This window comes from Dicentrarchus labrax, unplaced genomic scaffold, assembly GCF_905237075.1.
Source record: "Dicentrarchus labrax unplaced genomic scaffold, dlabrax2021, whole genome shotgun sequence".
Lineage (NCBI taxonomy): Eukaryota > Metazoa > Chordata > Actinopteri > Moronidae > Dicentrarchus > Dicentrarchus labrax.
In genome coordinates this window covers 14,208,418-14,223,213 of record NW_026136702.1, presented here as the reverse complement: position 1 = coordinate 14,223,213, position 14,796 = coordinate 14,208,418, and the positions used below count along the sequence as shown (strand labels likewise).

The window sequence follows — 14,796 nt, the reverse complement described above, 5'->3', positions numbered from 1 at the left end:
TTCAACCTTAGCTCTTAGAAAGGGAGGGTGAAGTGAGTGAGTTGCGAACTGCAACTACACTGCTAGATGCCACTACATCTTACACACTGGACCTGCTTATCACAAATACTTTGTGTCCTACCAGTAGTATTTGACCTTCATGGATTGCACATTTACAACAAAATAACCCCTCAAGAGATTAAAATGCAGAAACATACTTGCATGCTTAGGATTTAGCTGTTGCTCCTCTGAGTCACCAAATCAACGTATGAAAGTATGAATCATGACACAGACAAGCAGACTGGCGGTGTATGTGGATGTGAATCTTACTCCACAGAAGTGAGACGGCTGCCCAAGCACAAACAAACAAAGAATAATATGAAAAGACAGCCTCTGAAATTGTGCATGAGCCAGTTGGGGCTGCAGCCAGGCGTGTGTTTATTCAGCCACGGGCACTAGTCATCTATTGCTAGCACTTCTCTCATCATGCTGTACTGTATACTATTTTCTTTACAATGCTCATGAGGATGTTTTAAATAACCACCTTGTTCCTTTTTTTAAATTGAAGAGCTGACGGATATTTTCTATGGAGGAAATCGCTGAGATATCTGTCCTTATAGACACTTCTAATTCCCACAAGAACTGAAGGTTAGCAACACACACATAAACATACAGATTTGTGGCTTCCAGCATAACAATGGAATAAAGCCAGTCAGCTTGGGGAACATGCATCACATACAAACACAAAAGACAAACCCTGTGTGCCCAGTGTATGAAGGTCATGATATGTACCGTCACGATCTCTCATTAAAGTCTCATACCCCCTCTCTTCATTTAAAAAACTACTGGGAGCTGCTTACTGTCATGCTCGTGTACAGCGATGTCACACTCATTACCGGAGAAAGGACATCAAAGCAGATGGGCGAGCACGATTAACTGAGCCTAGAATGGCTGCAAGAATTTATGTACAGCCAAGATACAACCAGCTATTTGAGGTTCAGCCAACACAAAAACCACAGCCTTTGGATCTACAGTAAATTCAAGATGAAAGTGGTGGTGGCGTACATCTAAAAAGAGGAGCGCACTCTAGTTAGACGTATACAGTAAGCTCGGTTTTACAGGTGTTGAAGAGTGATACTGGCAGAGGAAGGGAGATACATAACTATAAGACTTTGACGTTCAGTTGTCATGTCCAAATTGAGTGTAACTTATGACTGAATAATAACATAGACATTCCAAGTTTGGGAATAACTATGAGTCTAGCTTTAGTGTTAAACTGCATGGCATCAACTTTTCCTCAAACTGTATAGCATGGCAGAGAAAGTGAATCTGCTACTGAAGGTTGATGAAGCAGCGACTCTGCAAGTAGACACAGGAGATGTCCAGCTGAGCAGACGATTCAATATCAGAGACACTACACAAAACAGACAATGCTGATTGATGATATTGTTTTATTTGCAGAACATGTGACTGACTACAACTTGATCTTGAGAACAGACTTGAATCGTGGGGTCTGTAAATGCTGGCTTGCATTATGTTTGCTCGCCGGCCCATGGAAAGCTTAAACCTCCAAAAATGTCACTGCTTAAAGAATTTCAGCTCGACCAGCAGGCATTTTAAATTTATTCAAAGCGTTTTGAACAGGCTTTATAATCAGGGTAGTGATTTTCAACACAGGGAAGATTTATGTGAAAGCTGAATATTATCAGTGGGTATGCTCCTCAGTACTTGTGTTCTCAGTTAACAATGGTCCATACTCAGTATCACTATTATAGGGCCAGGGTGAATTCATGTAAAGTGCCTTGAGTGAAGAATGTAGCCAGAAGCTCCTCTTTTATACACTGATGCCATGTTGTGGAATGGCCTTCCCTTACATATCAAGTCTTTAAATATAAGAGGGCCTTATAGAAGTCAGGTTAGGACTTTTTTTATGGAACAGGGTAACAGATTAATAGATTACATTTGCAGCAACATTATTTTAGCTGTTCTTGTTAGTTTTGATGGAGGTATTTTACATTTTGTGATTTGTGCTTGTGGATTTCAGGACTATGTTGTTTTTTAGTTTTTTTTATCTTGAATGTCTTGTGTTTCCATGCTGGAAATAACCCAATACATAGTACATAGTTATCCTTTGGATTTTTGTTGTTGTTTTTTGTCCTATGTCAAATAATCCATAAATCAAATCAATCAATTAATATGAAGAACCTAATGTTTGAGTAAATCTCATCCAGTCCTAGTCTAGTTCTCAGCTAAATTGCATGAAAGAGCAAATAGCAAACAACCACAAAACAACTCAAAACCGCCAGAGGAAAATATGCCCAAAATCAGGCCATATTTATCAATTTGGACAATAGCAATTTAATTACCATTAACCTTCTTTTCTTTTTTTAATATATCAATGCAAATGAATACAGATACAATGCACCTGAATACACAGAGATTGAGCAGCACAACAAAAACTGAACAGCCAGCAGTATATCATTTGCAAACATGCAATGCCAATACTGCAAATAAAATATATCTGAAGAGCAACAGCATTGAGGCTGAACTGAGAAATAGCCAACAACAATGCAACCTGAGCTAAAACAAGCTATGTCATTCTCACCAGTGAAAGAAAGCACAGGTAGCAGAAACTTAGCTTAGACCTGAGTCTGAACAGAGGCAACAACAAACGAGGGAAAACTCACCATCTGTCCTGGCTGTGTGACAACCAGCTGATAACTCTTTAATGAATTCCTCCACAACAAGAAGACGGTGTCAGCTGAGCTGCGACGGTCAACGATGTTGGTAAACACTGACAGTTGTAATGTCCGCGCTATGCACATTCATGAATGTGATTGGATGATACCAGCCACACAGCTGTGAATGAGCCAATTACTATGAAGCGTTTTGCAAACAGGTGACGCCCATCAGCCAATAGGCTACAAGCGTGACTTCCGTGCTCTGTAGGCGATTGTATGTTCAAATTACATTATAATTGTTTATCAAATTTAACCAATTCAACCAGGCATGTCCCATTGAAATTATAAAATCTCTTTTTCAAGGGAGGCCTGGCCAAGACAGCAGCAATGTAAAGTTTAAAAACATCAACATTATTCTGAACAGCGTACACACAAACATTAAAATATGTAAAACAAAACACACAGTATTGGCTCAGAAAATCATATGCCAAGACAGACAGGAGGAAGCAGGTCTAGCTGAGGAAGCAGAACTCTAATTGAGTTACCCTCCAAGCCTTTAACTAAATTTATAAAAGCTATAATTGGGATTAAGCAAATCTTTCTGTCTGCAAGTCGTTCCAGGTTGAAGAGGCAGACAACATGTAAGCCTGTTTATCCATTTATAGGCTACAAATATTTGTTCTGTTCCCCATTCACTTCTATTGCAGCCCAGATAATGAAACATGCATTTCCTGTTTCACATCCCCAGCCAGTGGATTCACTCACACACTCCAAATTACTACAATATAAATGGCTAAGCAGACACTACATCACTCCAGGTTCAGCCTTAATCCTAATATTCCCGACACATGTATGCATGTCATAACCAGAAGGGGTCTCTGTTTTATTGCATGTGCCCACAGATATTCTGCTTTTGGGAAAAGGGTTCTGGATCTGAACAGTCAGATTATTGGTAAAGATGTGCCTCTTAATCCTGCTCTTGGAAGAAAACAATCTGTGTAAAATGTAAGCTATTTCACGAAAAACAAACATTGTTTTTTATTATTTCCTGGAGCATAATGACATACAAAACGATGGATGAATGAACTGATCTAACTACTAATAGGGCTGGTTTCCTTTGTTGTGTTATCTGTTCTTTTGTTTTGTTTTTGTATATCTTTTATATGTATAATTGATATATAATATATATAGATTTTGTTTTATACATATTTTCTGTTTTGATTGATTGTTTTTGTTTGTTTTCTCTTTTCTGTTTTAGTTGTATAATTGTTCAGATTGTGTTTAATTCAGATTATTATCATTATTCATCTTATTATCTCCCTTTTTCTAAAAGAGGATGGTACCAAAGACATATTTAGCTTTCTATCTTACTCTGTAGCTGCAAATGATCTTTAGATATATTTTTGATCGGCCATGTCTGACTGTAATGAAAGATTATTTACCAAAGTGTATAAAAGGAGACTGGGATTGGAATGCGTTTGCAATAACTTACCTGTGTCTGCAGAGACTTTCTGAGGATTATATGTGTGGCCGTGTGGAGCTGTAACCTTTCATTAACTCAAAGTCTGTAAGCAAATGAAGTTGAACTTTATCCTATTAAGGGGAGCCCTACAGAGACTTGAAGCTGTGTAAAAAAAAAATCCAATGTAGTTTCACCATCTGTTCGTTCACTATGTTGAAAGGGCAGAAGTTAAAAACTTCTCCCTCTCTGGAATTAATTAAAAAATCTGTGTAATATTGTCAATTTGTCATTACTGATAATTTATAGGATGGCTAGACAGCTGCTCATGTGACCACTGTTATAACAAATAGACTGGTTTCTATTATCCTTGTAGCTAGACAGTGGAGAAATCTTTTTCAATTAAACACTATAGATCACATCCATGCTTTTTAATTTTGCTCCTGGAACTAATGTGAGGAAAATCTTTTTTTTTTTGCAAATGAGTAATTTTAACTTTCATCTTTAGTGGGGGGTCTCATTGAGCATGTTAATTTAAATTTTCAAGGAGCTCAGATGTATGGTTGTCTGTGACAGTGGTAAATGAGTCTATTCTGTATTCAAAGAATAGGTGAAAGTAGAAACTGTTAAATGACTAATATAATATAATGGTCATAAAGTCTTCACATGAAAAGGCTCATTCTGTAAGTTCATTCTGTTCTGTTTTGTTTACACACTAGATCCCACCAACCACAACAAATTACAGGATGACTACAGGATGACAGAAAATAAGTTATGTCTTCTCCCATCAGCTCGACGAACAGCAGACTTGTCATCTTACCTCTCTGCCTCGGACATGAAACCTGACCTGTATCAAATTTGTTCTATACTGGAGCACTATATCAGTGGAGTTTACAGCATGGAGAGGAGTTAGATTAGGGCAAATCACAAAAAAATACTACACTATCCATTGCCTGCTTGTGCAGTGTTTTTGGCAAAAATTGTAAATTGCACAATGCTCTCGATCATTTGTGAAAAGTATGCATACTGTCTTCCATTAAAAAAACATAAAGGTTATGCAAAATTCACCTGTCACTAGATGTTGCAGTAGAGCACCAGCATCTCAGACCAAAACAATGGGTTCTACGGTAGACCAGAGTCCATTGACAAAATCAATAATTTTACCTAGCAGGTAAACACAATTCAGACTGGGCAGAAACAAAAATAATACCATAAAAAATACAACCAAAACAGATTTTGTTATATTAGTCTTACCGCTGTCTTTGTAACTATCACCAGCCGTGGTTTGGTCAAAAAATACTCTTATTTCACTGAGTTAGATGAGTAAATAGCCACTAGACAGGCTGCTATGGCTACTGTGTTCACTAATCCTTGAGGACTGTTGGGGACAAATGCACCTGTGAAAGTATGGCCATGGTTGTTTTTGCTTAGAGGTTCATATGTGTCTGTCAGCCTTATGGAAAGGATCCCTACTGACATAGGCAAGAAACAGCCATGACATTGCTATCGCTCGGTATTTTTACCTTGCATAATATCATACCACCATAACTTAATTCGAAGTAGAAAGAATCAAAATAAAAGTCACCTTTGTTAGTCATTCCACTGATCCAACAACCACTAACTGGTTTGGTCAAAATAAATCCTTAATTCACCATTTTATTTGTACACCGAGAGACTTAGATGCACACGTGGTCAGATTTGTAAACAAAGCACAGACAGTCTAGGATAGAAACACAAAGGCAAAGGGATTGACATTCTAGTTTGCTGCTATAATAGCATTTAAAAATCTCATATAACCTTTGAAGTACAGCACAATTATCAATACTACTGCCTTCTGACACTAGACATGGAAATTTGAAATTTAACATCTGAGACTGCTGCAGCCTAAATTGTTTTCCATCTGAAATGTTATTTCACTTGTTTGGTAACTGAACTGAAAAGAGGACATGATTTGAATATGTAATTCTTCTGAGCATCACTGAAGCTCTACTTGCTATGGAAAACAGCATGTAATTCAAAAGTGGGATTTGTGTTATCTTTATAAAACAGAGTTACATGAAGTATGCTTGAAGCATCACACTTTAGAACCAGTGCAAGTTACTTAGTTATCAGCAAGGTTACTGTGAAGGGTGTATGTGTAGTGAACTGCAATCACAGCCATATGATCTGTTATTATCAGTGGTAGACTGTAATTAATATAGTACTGTACCAAAGTACAATTTTGAGGTACTTAGACTGTACTTGCATATTTCCATTTACAGAGGTGAAAACTGTATACCTTTTCTCTACTTCATTTATTTGACAGCTTTAATTACTAGTTACTTTGCAGCCCAAGATTTTGCATTAACTGTCAGGTTATATAATATGATATATTGCTAGATTTAACCATCCAACAGTATATAAAGTAGTTCAAATTAGTTTTACCTCCATCAGCTACAACATTAAAATTCTGCTCAGATGTTTTTCAACCATAATAATGAGAAATAACATATTAGTTTTATTTTGTTTCTCATGAAACTTATGTATGTTTACTTAAGATTTTGAATACATGGCTGAATACTTTTTACCACCACTGGTTATTATTTATCACTTTTTGACCCTACTGACCTTTACCCTGATTGCCTTGAGTTTAAGTACTAAGTAACTGAAATAAGTTCAAAATGAAGTAACTGATGTAGAAGCTAATTTGTTTCAGGGAAATCAGTGTTAACAGATTGAAAGTAACAACTTAAGTTCAATTCAGTAAAATGTATTATTTATTCTAAAAGTGTGTAGATCAACGTTTTTCACAATTAATCAACTCCGCCATTTTAAGTTACCATTCAGTTTAATTTAGTGTTCTTTATCATTAATTTAAGTCAAATATTTAAATCTTTAAATAAATAAATATTAAAAATGTGTCTTGTTCACTAATAAACACAGTACAATGAATGTAATAAAATAGGATTCAAAATTGCACAACACAAATCAAACACACATTGTTTGTTGATCTTATATACATTAGAACAAACATTAAATGTATCATTGCATCCTAAAAAATATATTTTTATATATTGTGTACCAATGTGTAGGCCAGCCCTACACTGTTTTTCTTTTATTTTGAATTTTGTGTGTCAGCTCACCTCTACCCAGGTTCAGCATCAACTGTTATAATGTGTTGGAGGCACTTTGGATACTCCATGCAATACAATAGGCTATGCCCTCCCTCACAAGGCTGCAGCATGTACACACACAGTAAATGTGTGTGCCAGAGGTGGAGGTGCTGCTGTAGTAATAATCTGGATGCAGTAGACCTCTGCCTCCATTAAAGCTCCATATAAGGCTCTGAACACGGCACTGATGAGGCTCTGGGTCTCCCTCTATCGCAATGATGCCTGAGCTGTGGATTAAACTCTAAGTGTTTAATTCCAATAAAGTGATGGGGATGTGATCCATTCTATCGTCAATAAATACACACATGAATAAAAAAGAAATGATGTATCATTTTAATATTCACGAACCTGATCTACGTATTACTTACACAAAACATCTCATTACCAAAACTGCTGTGTTCAACGTGATGCTCGTGACATCAGCCTTACCACCAGCCACGCAATCGTGCGTCGTGCTTCTATTTTTACACTAAAAAGCTATTTTTGAACAGGGGTACACCAGCGCGCTTTAGACTCTGGCAGAGAAGACAATATAAGTGGCTCGAGAGACCGACAGCTTGAAGTACTTTTGTGTCCTTTTCAAAGCTGCCATCATGTCAATGCGCAATTGCGCAGCCAGGAAACCCTCAGTTGTGAGACCAGCGGCATGACAAGGGTGCTTGAAAACTACCGCAGCGCCTCACTAGAGCAAGCCTTCTGCTGTGACCCAATTCCCATGAAACGGACTTCCTAAATTCCTTCATAATAACCAGGTGAGCTTTCCGTCTGTGAATTGCCTGTGACCTAACCGTGGACGCTGTTGGAGGGACCGTCTCGTTTACTGAAGACATGTGGTGCTAGGGGAGGGTAAGCATGACAGTGTGTTGGATATGTTGTGACTGCAACTCATGACAGTTTGCATCAAGACTGTGGATGCACTCATCAAAAGTCTTTATATTTGAGAGGAAGCACCATGGACGCGGCGGACGTAGTTGCTTCCGTGTTGGTTTTGGGGATTATTATCGTGTCGCTGCTGTCCAACGTCGTGGTGCTGATCTGCTTTTTGTACAACCCGGAGATCCGCAAACAGGTACCCGGTCTTTTTATTCTCAACTTGACGTTTTGCAACCTGTTGCTAAGCGTGTCCAACATGCCACTAACTCTGGTCGGGCTCATCACCACGGGCCACCCCGGAGGCAGCGGCTTCTGTCAAATTGTTGGTTTCCTCGACACTTTTCTCACCACAAACTCAATGCTCAGCATGGCAGCTCTCAGCATCGATAGATGGGTGGCGGTGGTGTTCCCGCTGAGCTACCACTCAAGAATACGGCACCGGGATGCAGTCATAGCGCTAGGATACACGTGGATACACTCACTTTGCTTCTCCACAGTGGCCACCTGCCGCTCCTGGGTCGGGTACCACCACCTTTACGCATCGTGTACTCTCTGCAATGTCAGGGCGAAGGGAACTGGGACGCAGTTTATCATTTTTACCGTGGCTTTGCACTCCCTCACTTTCCTCCTCACGCTGATCGTGTTGTGTGTAACGTATCTGAAAGTGCTGAAAGTTGCACGGTTTCACTGTAAACGCATTGACGTGATCACTATGCAGACGCTGGTTCTGCTTGTGGATATTCACCCCAGGTAAACAACCATATGAGATGCATTCAGTCTAATCCATTTGTCCTTTTGATGCATTTGTCGTTCACTGAACTGTCTGTGCCATGTCATTTTGTCTACTATGTGAAATATTTCAGAAGGCATGTTGATCCTGTGGCAAAATGCGCCAGTGAAGGTTAAGACACTCTGTGCTCAAGACGCAAATAGATAATGCCAGAAAAGCTGCACTTAGTGTTTTCATATAGAACATTAACAGGGGGTGATGGTGGTGGATTGTCTTTTTTTCTGCACTGCAAACAGTGCTGAATGGATTAGTTGATGGACAGAAAAATGCAGTTTTGATGCTCAAAAATTCAAAACATTCTGTGGCTCAGATTAAGGATTTGTTGCTTTTCTCAGTTTTCTATAGTTTTAAGTTAAATAATATTTTAGGATTGTAAACAGTTGGTGAGACAAAATAAGCTTTTTTAAAAAAAAAAAACGTCCCTTGGGATTGTGGAACTTGTGATGTACATTCTTCACTATGTATGCATAGTTGCATCCTGCCAAAAGCAGACGTTGAACTAAAAAATACACTATTCACAAAACTTTTTCCTCTATGTGATGAATTTAAAGTGCTCCGCTGATGATGATTGAAGCTTGCTGGCAGTCAGTGTTTACATTATCACATCTCATGAAGGTCAGCAAGGCCTTCCTCATGTTCTGCGCTTCAATCATTTGCTCTCCATCCTGATTTAGTCAAATAATTAAACTTTGAATCGCTCCTCATTTACATAATTGATATCTGTGCAGTGTGAAATTTACCCATTGTAATCCTCAGAGATAGCAGCACACAGTTCACTGCTTTCTTCACATCCATCCCACATGTTTTCTCCATGGACTGCTTCATTATGTCTGCATGTCTCTGATCATGCCTCCTGGGTAGATAATGGTACCTATGTGCTTTGGCAGTGTGCGCCAGAAATGCTTGGATGAGCAGAAGCGGAGGAGGCTGAGGGCCACCAAGAAGATCAGTACATTCATCGGCACATTTGTGGTGTGCTTCACCCCGTATGTCATTACAAGGTGAGCAGTGATTTTTAATGATGTATGTGGGGTTTTGTGTGTGTGAAGGATAATGCATGTGTGTGTGAGGTATTTAACACCATGTACAGTAACATCAAAACGTGTAGAGGTGGCCTTTTCCTGTCTTGAAAAAGAAATGCTTAACATCCATAAGACATGAGTGAACTACAGTTAAATTCTGGACATTTTGTCTTATCTCAGCAATAAAAAAAATGCTTTAAATTATCTTCCTCATTCAGCTTAATAAGTAGAACAACTCTCCCAAGACTTTGACAGAGGGATTCTGGATTTTCACTTACCTTGCTGTGGCTGCTAATGTGGTTATACTAGGCTTATCGCCTGAATACAGGTGGCGATAATTATTTTCAATGCTGTCTTACTATCTGGTAACATTTTAAACATTTTTATCTGCTTCCTTTTCATAATGTCATAGCTTATTGGTTCTCCACACATTTCTAATCCTTGTCCCTGAGCCTCCATTACTGAGGAGATGAGAGGGAAAGCGACAGAGAGAGAGAGAGAGATTACAAATGAGTCTGTGATCATATCACTGGCTCTCATTAGTATTAGCCCCAGTATTAGTGGTGGCAACCTGTCAAAAGCTGTTAGAATTGTGGTATGGAAATAGAAAGGAAGCACATTAGGATCTCTGTGGTGTTGAGACACGTTAGACTTAAGGAGATCAAACTAATAATAACAAAACAATGCTCCTGTTGATTTTTTTGTTTGATTTAATTTATTAGGACAAAATAACTGTCAGGCATTGGATACGTTTTCAAATGTTTTTAACCAGAAGCAGGAAAAGTGACACCCATCAGTTCACATTCCCCAACACAGTGATGACATTTCAGTGAAGTGAAATGATGACATTTTCACAATATTACAGCACTGGGGGAGGATAGTTTCCTTTACATGTCTTCCACTCCAATTACACCTAATTAAGAACTGGCTCAACTGCTGCAATTTGCTCATGGATGGTGTTTGACTTTTTTTCTCCTCTTTTTGCTTTATTTGAGGTAGAATTGTAGAGCTCTTCTACCCAGGACCTATAAGCCCTCACTGGGGTGTGTTGTCCAAATGTTTGGCATACAGCAAGGCAGCAAGCGATCCATTTGTCTACTCACTGCTGCGTCACCAGTACAGGAAGACTTGCAGCCTTCTGGCTAACAAAGTCCTAAAGAGAAGTCCACTCAACTCCTCTTCTCTCAGGATGGAGAACAACGCAGGGAGGAGCAACACCAACTCCAATACAACCAACAACATCCAACCACCTACCAACAAGCCACTTGGCCAGTGAAGGTCATCACTTTCAGAGACAATTAGGGTACTTTGCCGTGGTAAAGTTGTCTTGGATTTGACATCTTACTTTGAAGTTAACACTCATGAGAACAGGGGTATGACAGTAGATTGACCTCTGTGGGATGGTGTAACGTCAGAGTGAACAAGCTTGTCACCTGATTATTGTTGAAGGACAAGGCTGAAGATATTCTATATTTTTCTTATTATCAGCAAATCTCATGAAAAGACCAAAAAGTGATGCAAAAGTCCGTCCAGCTGGGCACGGCAGTATTTTGCACGTTCCTTAAACAGGAGGAAAGCATGCCTTTGTAGGGGACTAAATTTGGTACACTAGTGAATATTTAGACCATTAGGACATGGGATTAACTAAAAATAAACCAAATTTGACCATGACATGTCACCCAATGCAATGGTGTGGCTCTTACATGTGTTTTTAACGATGACAGCAAAGGTGCATGGCACAGGGGAATCAGCTATACCAGGCTTTGGTTACACGTTTTTTACACAATTATTGTCAGTTGGATCAATTCATTGATAAGAATATCATCAGCCTTATTCTTTAAAGAAGAATAGTCGACCACTTTTGTAGGTTGTGTGTGTAGACTGTAATGGCATTACGTATTTCCGTGTAATAGTCAGTCTTTTTCTGCAAAGAGTGACAGTTTCTTATGAGTTGATTTTGTAGCATACTGGTAAATGTGTGTCAAATAGGCTCTGTAATATGGAAATCACCATTATGGTGATTTATTTGTTAATTGTGTCATTAAAGGCACAAACTGAATTAGTGTAGCCCTATCTCCAAAGTTCAGGACACAGGAGCCTGCTATCACTCCCAAATTGATTAGCAGTTCTTGTATGTGGACAAGCAGTAGACAACTACAGTAAATCTTAAGTTTTAACATTTCCTGATGCTGTTAAAGGTCAAATTAGTAATGCACTAATGCAAGAGTATTTTCATTACCTCATGTCAGTAAAGTTGTAAATTATATGGTCTAAAAATATCTCTGTTTGGGCCTTTAGTTTTGAATGGCTGGATGTCTTGATAAGTATTCAAGCATAACTTCTGACCTCAATGATGATACTCTGGCTAGATGAAGTAGTGTGTGTGTTCAAGGGATAATATGAAACAGATGAGGACTTTTGACAATACAGTCATGTCACATGCACAGCAGTGCATCGCACAGATGGAATTACTGTATGTTGTAGCTGTGAGGCCTGAGTTCTAAAGTGCCTTTTAGACTATGAGCTCTCTGATTTAATCAAAACACAACAGAGGAAACCTTTCACATTCTGTCATTTGCTTGGTATTCTGTGCTGTGGTTAAGCGTGATGATAGAGCCTGTTATGCAGTTTGGTCACATTGTAATAAAATTTAAAGTAATGTTTATTTTGTAATACCACCATGTTGTATTGTTACATCGGGCAAAAGAGGGTAAAATATTATTTGAATGTGGTAGCAACTATTCAGTGATGTGAATTAACATTCCAGCTCATGCCATATGAGCGGCTGTGAAAATCAGGATGTTGTGCTTTTACTTTACTGTGACAGTATGAAGCCTTTAAAGGTATAAGATCTATTTATTTTTGTCAAAACTGTGTCTGATCTTTGCTAAATACGTTTGTGATTACATTGCAATAAATGCTGTGCATTTTGACATTTTAAGACCTCCCCAAGTTTCTTCTCACACATTTATTATTGTCTGTGTTTATTGCTATATCACTTGAAATAATGTATAGATAGTTCAGCAGTTTTTTTTACTTGAACAATGCTTTACCAAAAGACAAGTCTGCCAAATCTTAACACCTTCATTCTCCCACGCTGATTAAGTCAAGGAGAAGGAATAATTAATTTGAAAAATCATTTAAGATGTGTTCCACCCACCACTGCTGCAGTTGATTTGGCAGCAGAACAAAGACTTTTAACAAAAGCATCAGGGCTGAGAGTTTAAAGCTTTCTTAATTGCAGAGCTTCTAGAAGGAGTGGGAAAAGAAGAAAAGGAATCAAGAAAAAGAGAGGAAAGTAGGCACTACCTCACCAATTTAGGCAGCTGTGACAGTACTAAGAGATTCTGGGAATCATCATCATCCATCCTCCTCTCCCCCATCAGAAACCAAATTTCTATCATCTGTCATCAACTCTCTGGTTAACGTCCTTCTTTCCCTTTACGCACTTGTGCCTGAAACAAGTGCCTGAAACAATATCTAGTCTGTTTCTGTCAAATACATGAAACAATTATGTCACCCATCAAAGCTGCCTCCATTGGTTTTTATTATTCACCAAGGGGGGGAAAGCTGCATTTACCATCACTGTATTCACAGAGCACGCCAGCCAAGGACAATTAGTGGAAAGTATTTAGAAAGTTTGGAAGGATCCCCAGTCTGGAGGTGTGTGTATACCTTATCTCCCTGGGAGACTCAGTGAGTGGGTGAGAGGCAGACACAAACCTACCGTACACGAAATGCTGTGTACGGACCTTGTGATTAAGCCACAGCGCGTAGGAAGTACAAGAAAGCAGAGGAGGAAGGCTGGCAAGACGAGTGGCTGATTTCACACAGCCCTGATGTCAGGCCAAGAGTGGTTCTCCCAGCCTCATAAAGTCAAAGTTGTCCCCATAAAAAAAATAAATCCTGCATAAAGTAAAATTCCTCATTAGAGATTTTGGATGCTAAGCGTTTGTTGTGTTTTGTGAGCTATGAAAGCAAAATTTGTGAAAATGGATCTCGTATACTGAAGGGATTCCATCTCTTTAATAAAGGGAGCAGCTACCTGAAGCTCAGATGTGCCTAATAATGTACTTTAATTTAAGGAGAGAAGAAGCAAAGAAGTACTGGAAAGCTAGATGTCTTTGATATATGTATTTTTAACTGACCGTGTAGTAAAAGGGGGCGGCTGTCAAATTGTGCACAACATCCAGAGTAACTGGAGTCACCCATGCACAGTAACTTCTTTTAATCAGCAGCAACAACACTGAACTGCATAAGTAATGAATCATCCAACACACACGGAGAAAACTCAGCTGATTGATCTTTTTAATTTCTTCATGCCAACAAAGAGCAAACAATGTGTTTCACTCTACGCTCCCTCAGGTTTGCTCATTAATTGTACTAATACAAAGCAGGTGTTACACATCAGTTGGAGTACAAACATCACAAATCTCTTGATCACAGAAACCAAATGAGTTCCATAACTCTACCAGTGGAACTATAGGACTGTAATGTAATGACAACAAAGTAAAAATAAAAAAAACATAAAATATTAATATAGAATAAGAGGAAATGTGAAGGTGGTGCAATAATGGAAAAGGAAAACATTATACCTTTAAGGCTGTTCCAAAACTGTGGTAATCAAAAAACACACGGTCACCCTTGTTTTTCAGTCTGGTCAGTGAACAGCTAAAAGGTTTCTTGATTAGCTGATTTCAGGGCTAGAGTGGGCTGTGAGAGGTTAAACGCTCTGTAATATAATCTGGAACTAGAACACGGATAGCCTTGTAAGTAATTAAATACATTTTAGAATATATTCTAAAAATAACTGGCAATGTTCTAGATTTAGTTAAAATTC

General features: G+C 38.6%; 1 protein-coding gene across 1 annotated transcript; it reads left to right on the top strand.

The window, feature by feature from the left end:
* The first annotated feature begins 7,720 nt into the window (after positions 1 to 7,720).
* Positions 7,721 to 12,897, top strand: LOC127351128 (G-protein coupled receptor 26-like). The gene is made up of 3 exons (XM_051378377.1): positions 7,721 to 8,894; positions 9,822 to 9,935; positions 10,956 to 12,897. Exons 1-3 carry the CDS (start codon positions 8,224 to 8,226, stop codon positions 11,230 to 11,232), a joined length of 1,062 nt encoding a protein of 353 aa, XP_051234337.1. The 5' UTR covers positions 7,721 to 8,223; the 3' UTR covers positions 11,233 to 12,897.
* Positions 12,898 to 14,796: the final 1,899 nt, after the last annotated feature.

What these genes read in the sequence shown, in the direction of transcription:
- LOC127351128 (XM_051378377.1), top strand. Translation starts at nt 8,224, where the DNA reads ATGGACGCGGCGGACGTAGTTGCTTCCGTGTTGGTTTTGGGGATTATT. An exon ending in CTTGTGGATATTCACCCCAG is followed by an intron (nt 8,895 to 9,821) that starts GTAAACAACCAT and finishes GTGCTTTGGCAG; the next exon opens with TGTGCGCCAGAAATGCTTGG. An exon ending in ACCCCGTATGTCATTACAAG is followed by an intron (nt 9,936 to 10,955) that starts GTGAGCAGTGAT and finishes TATTTGAGGTAG; the next exon opens with AATTGTAGAGCTCTTCTACC.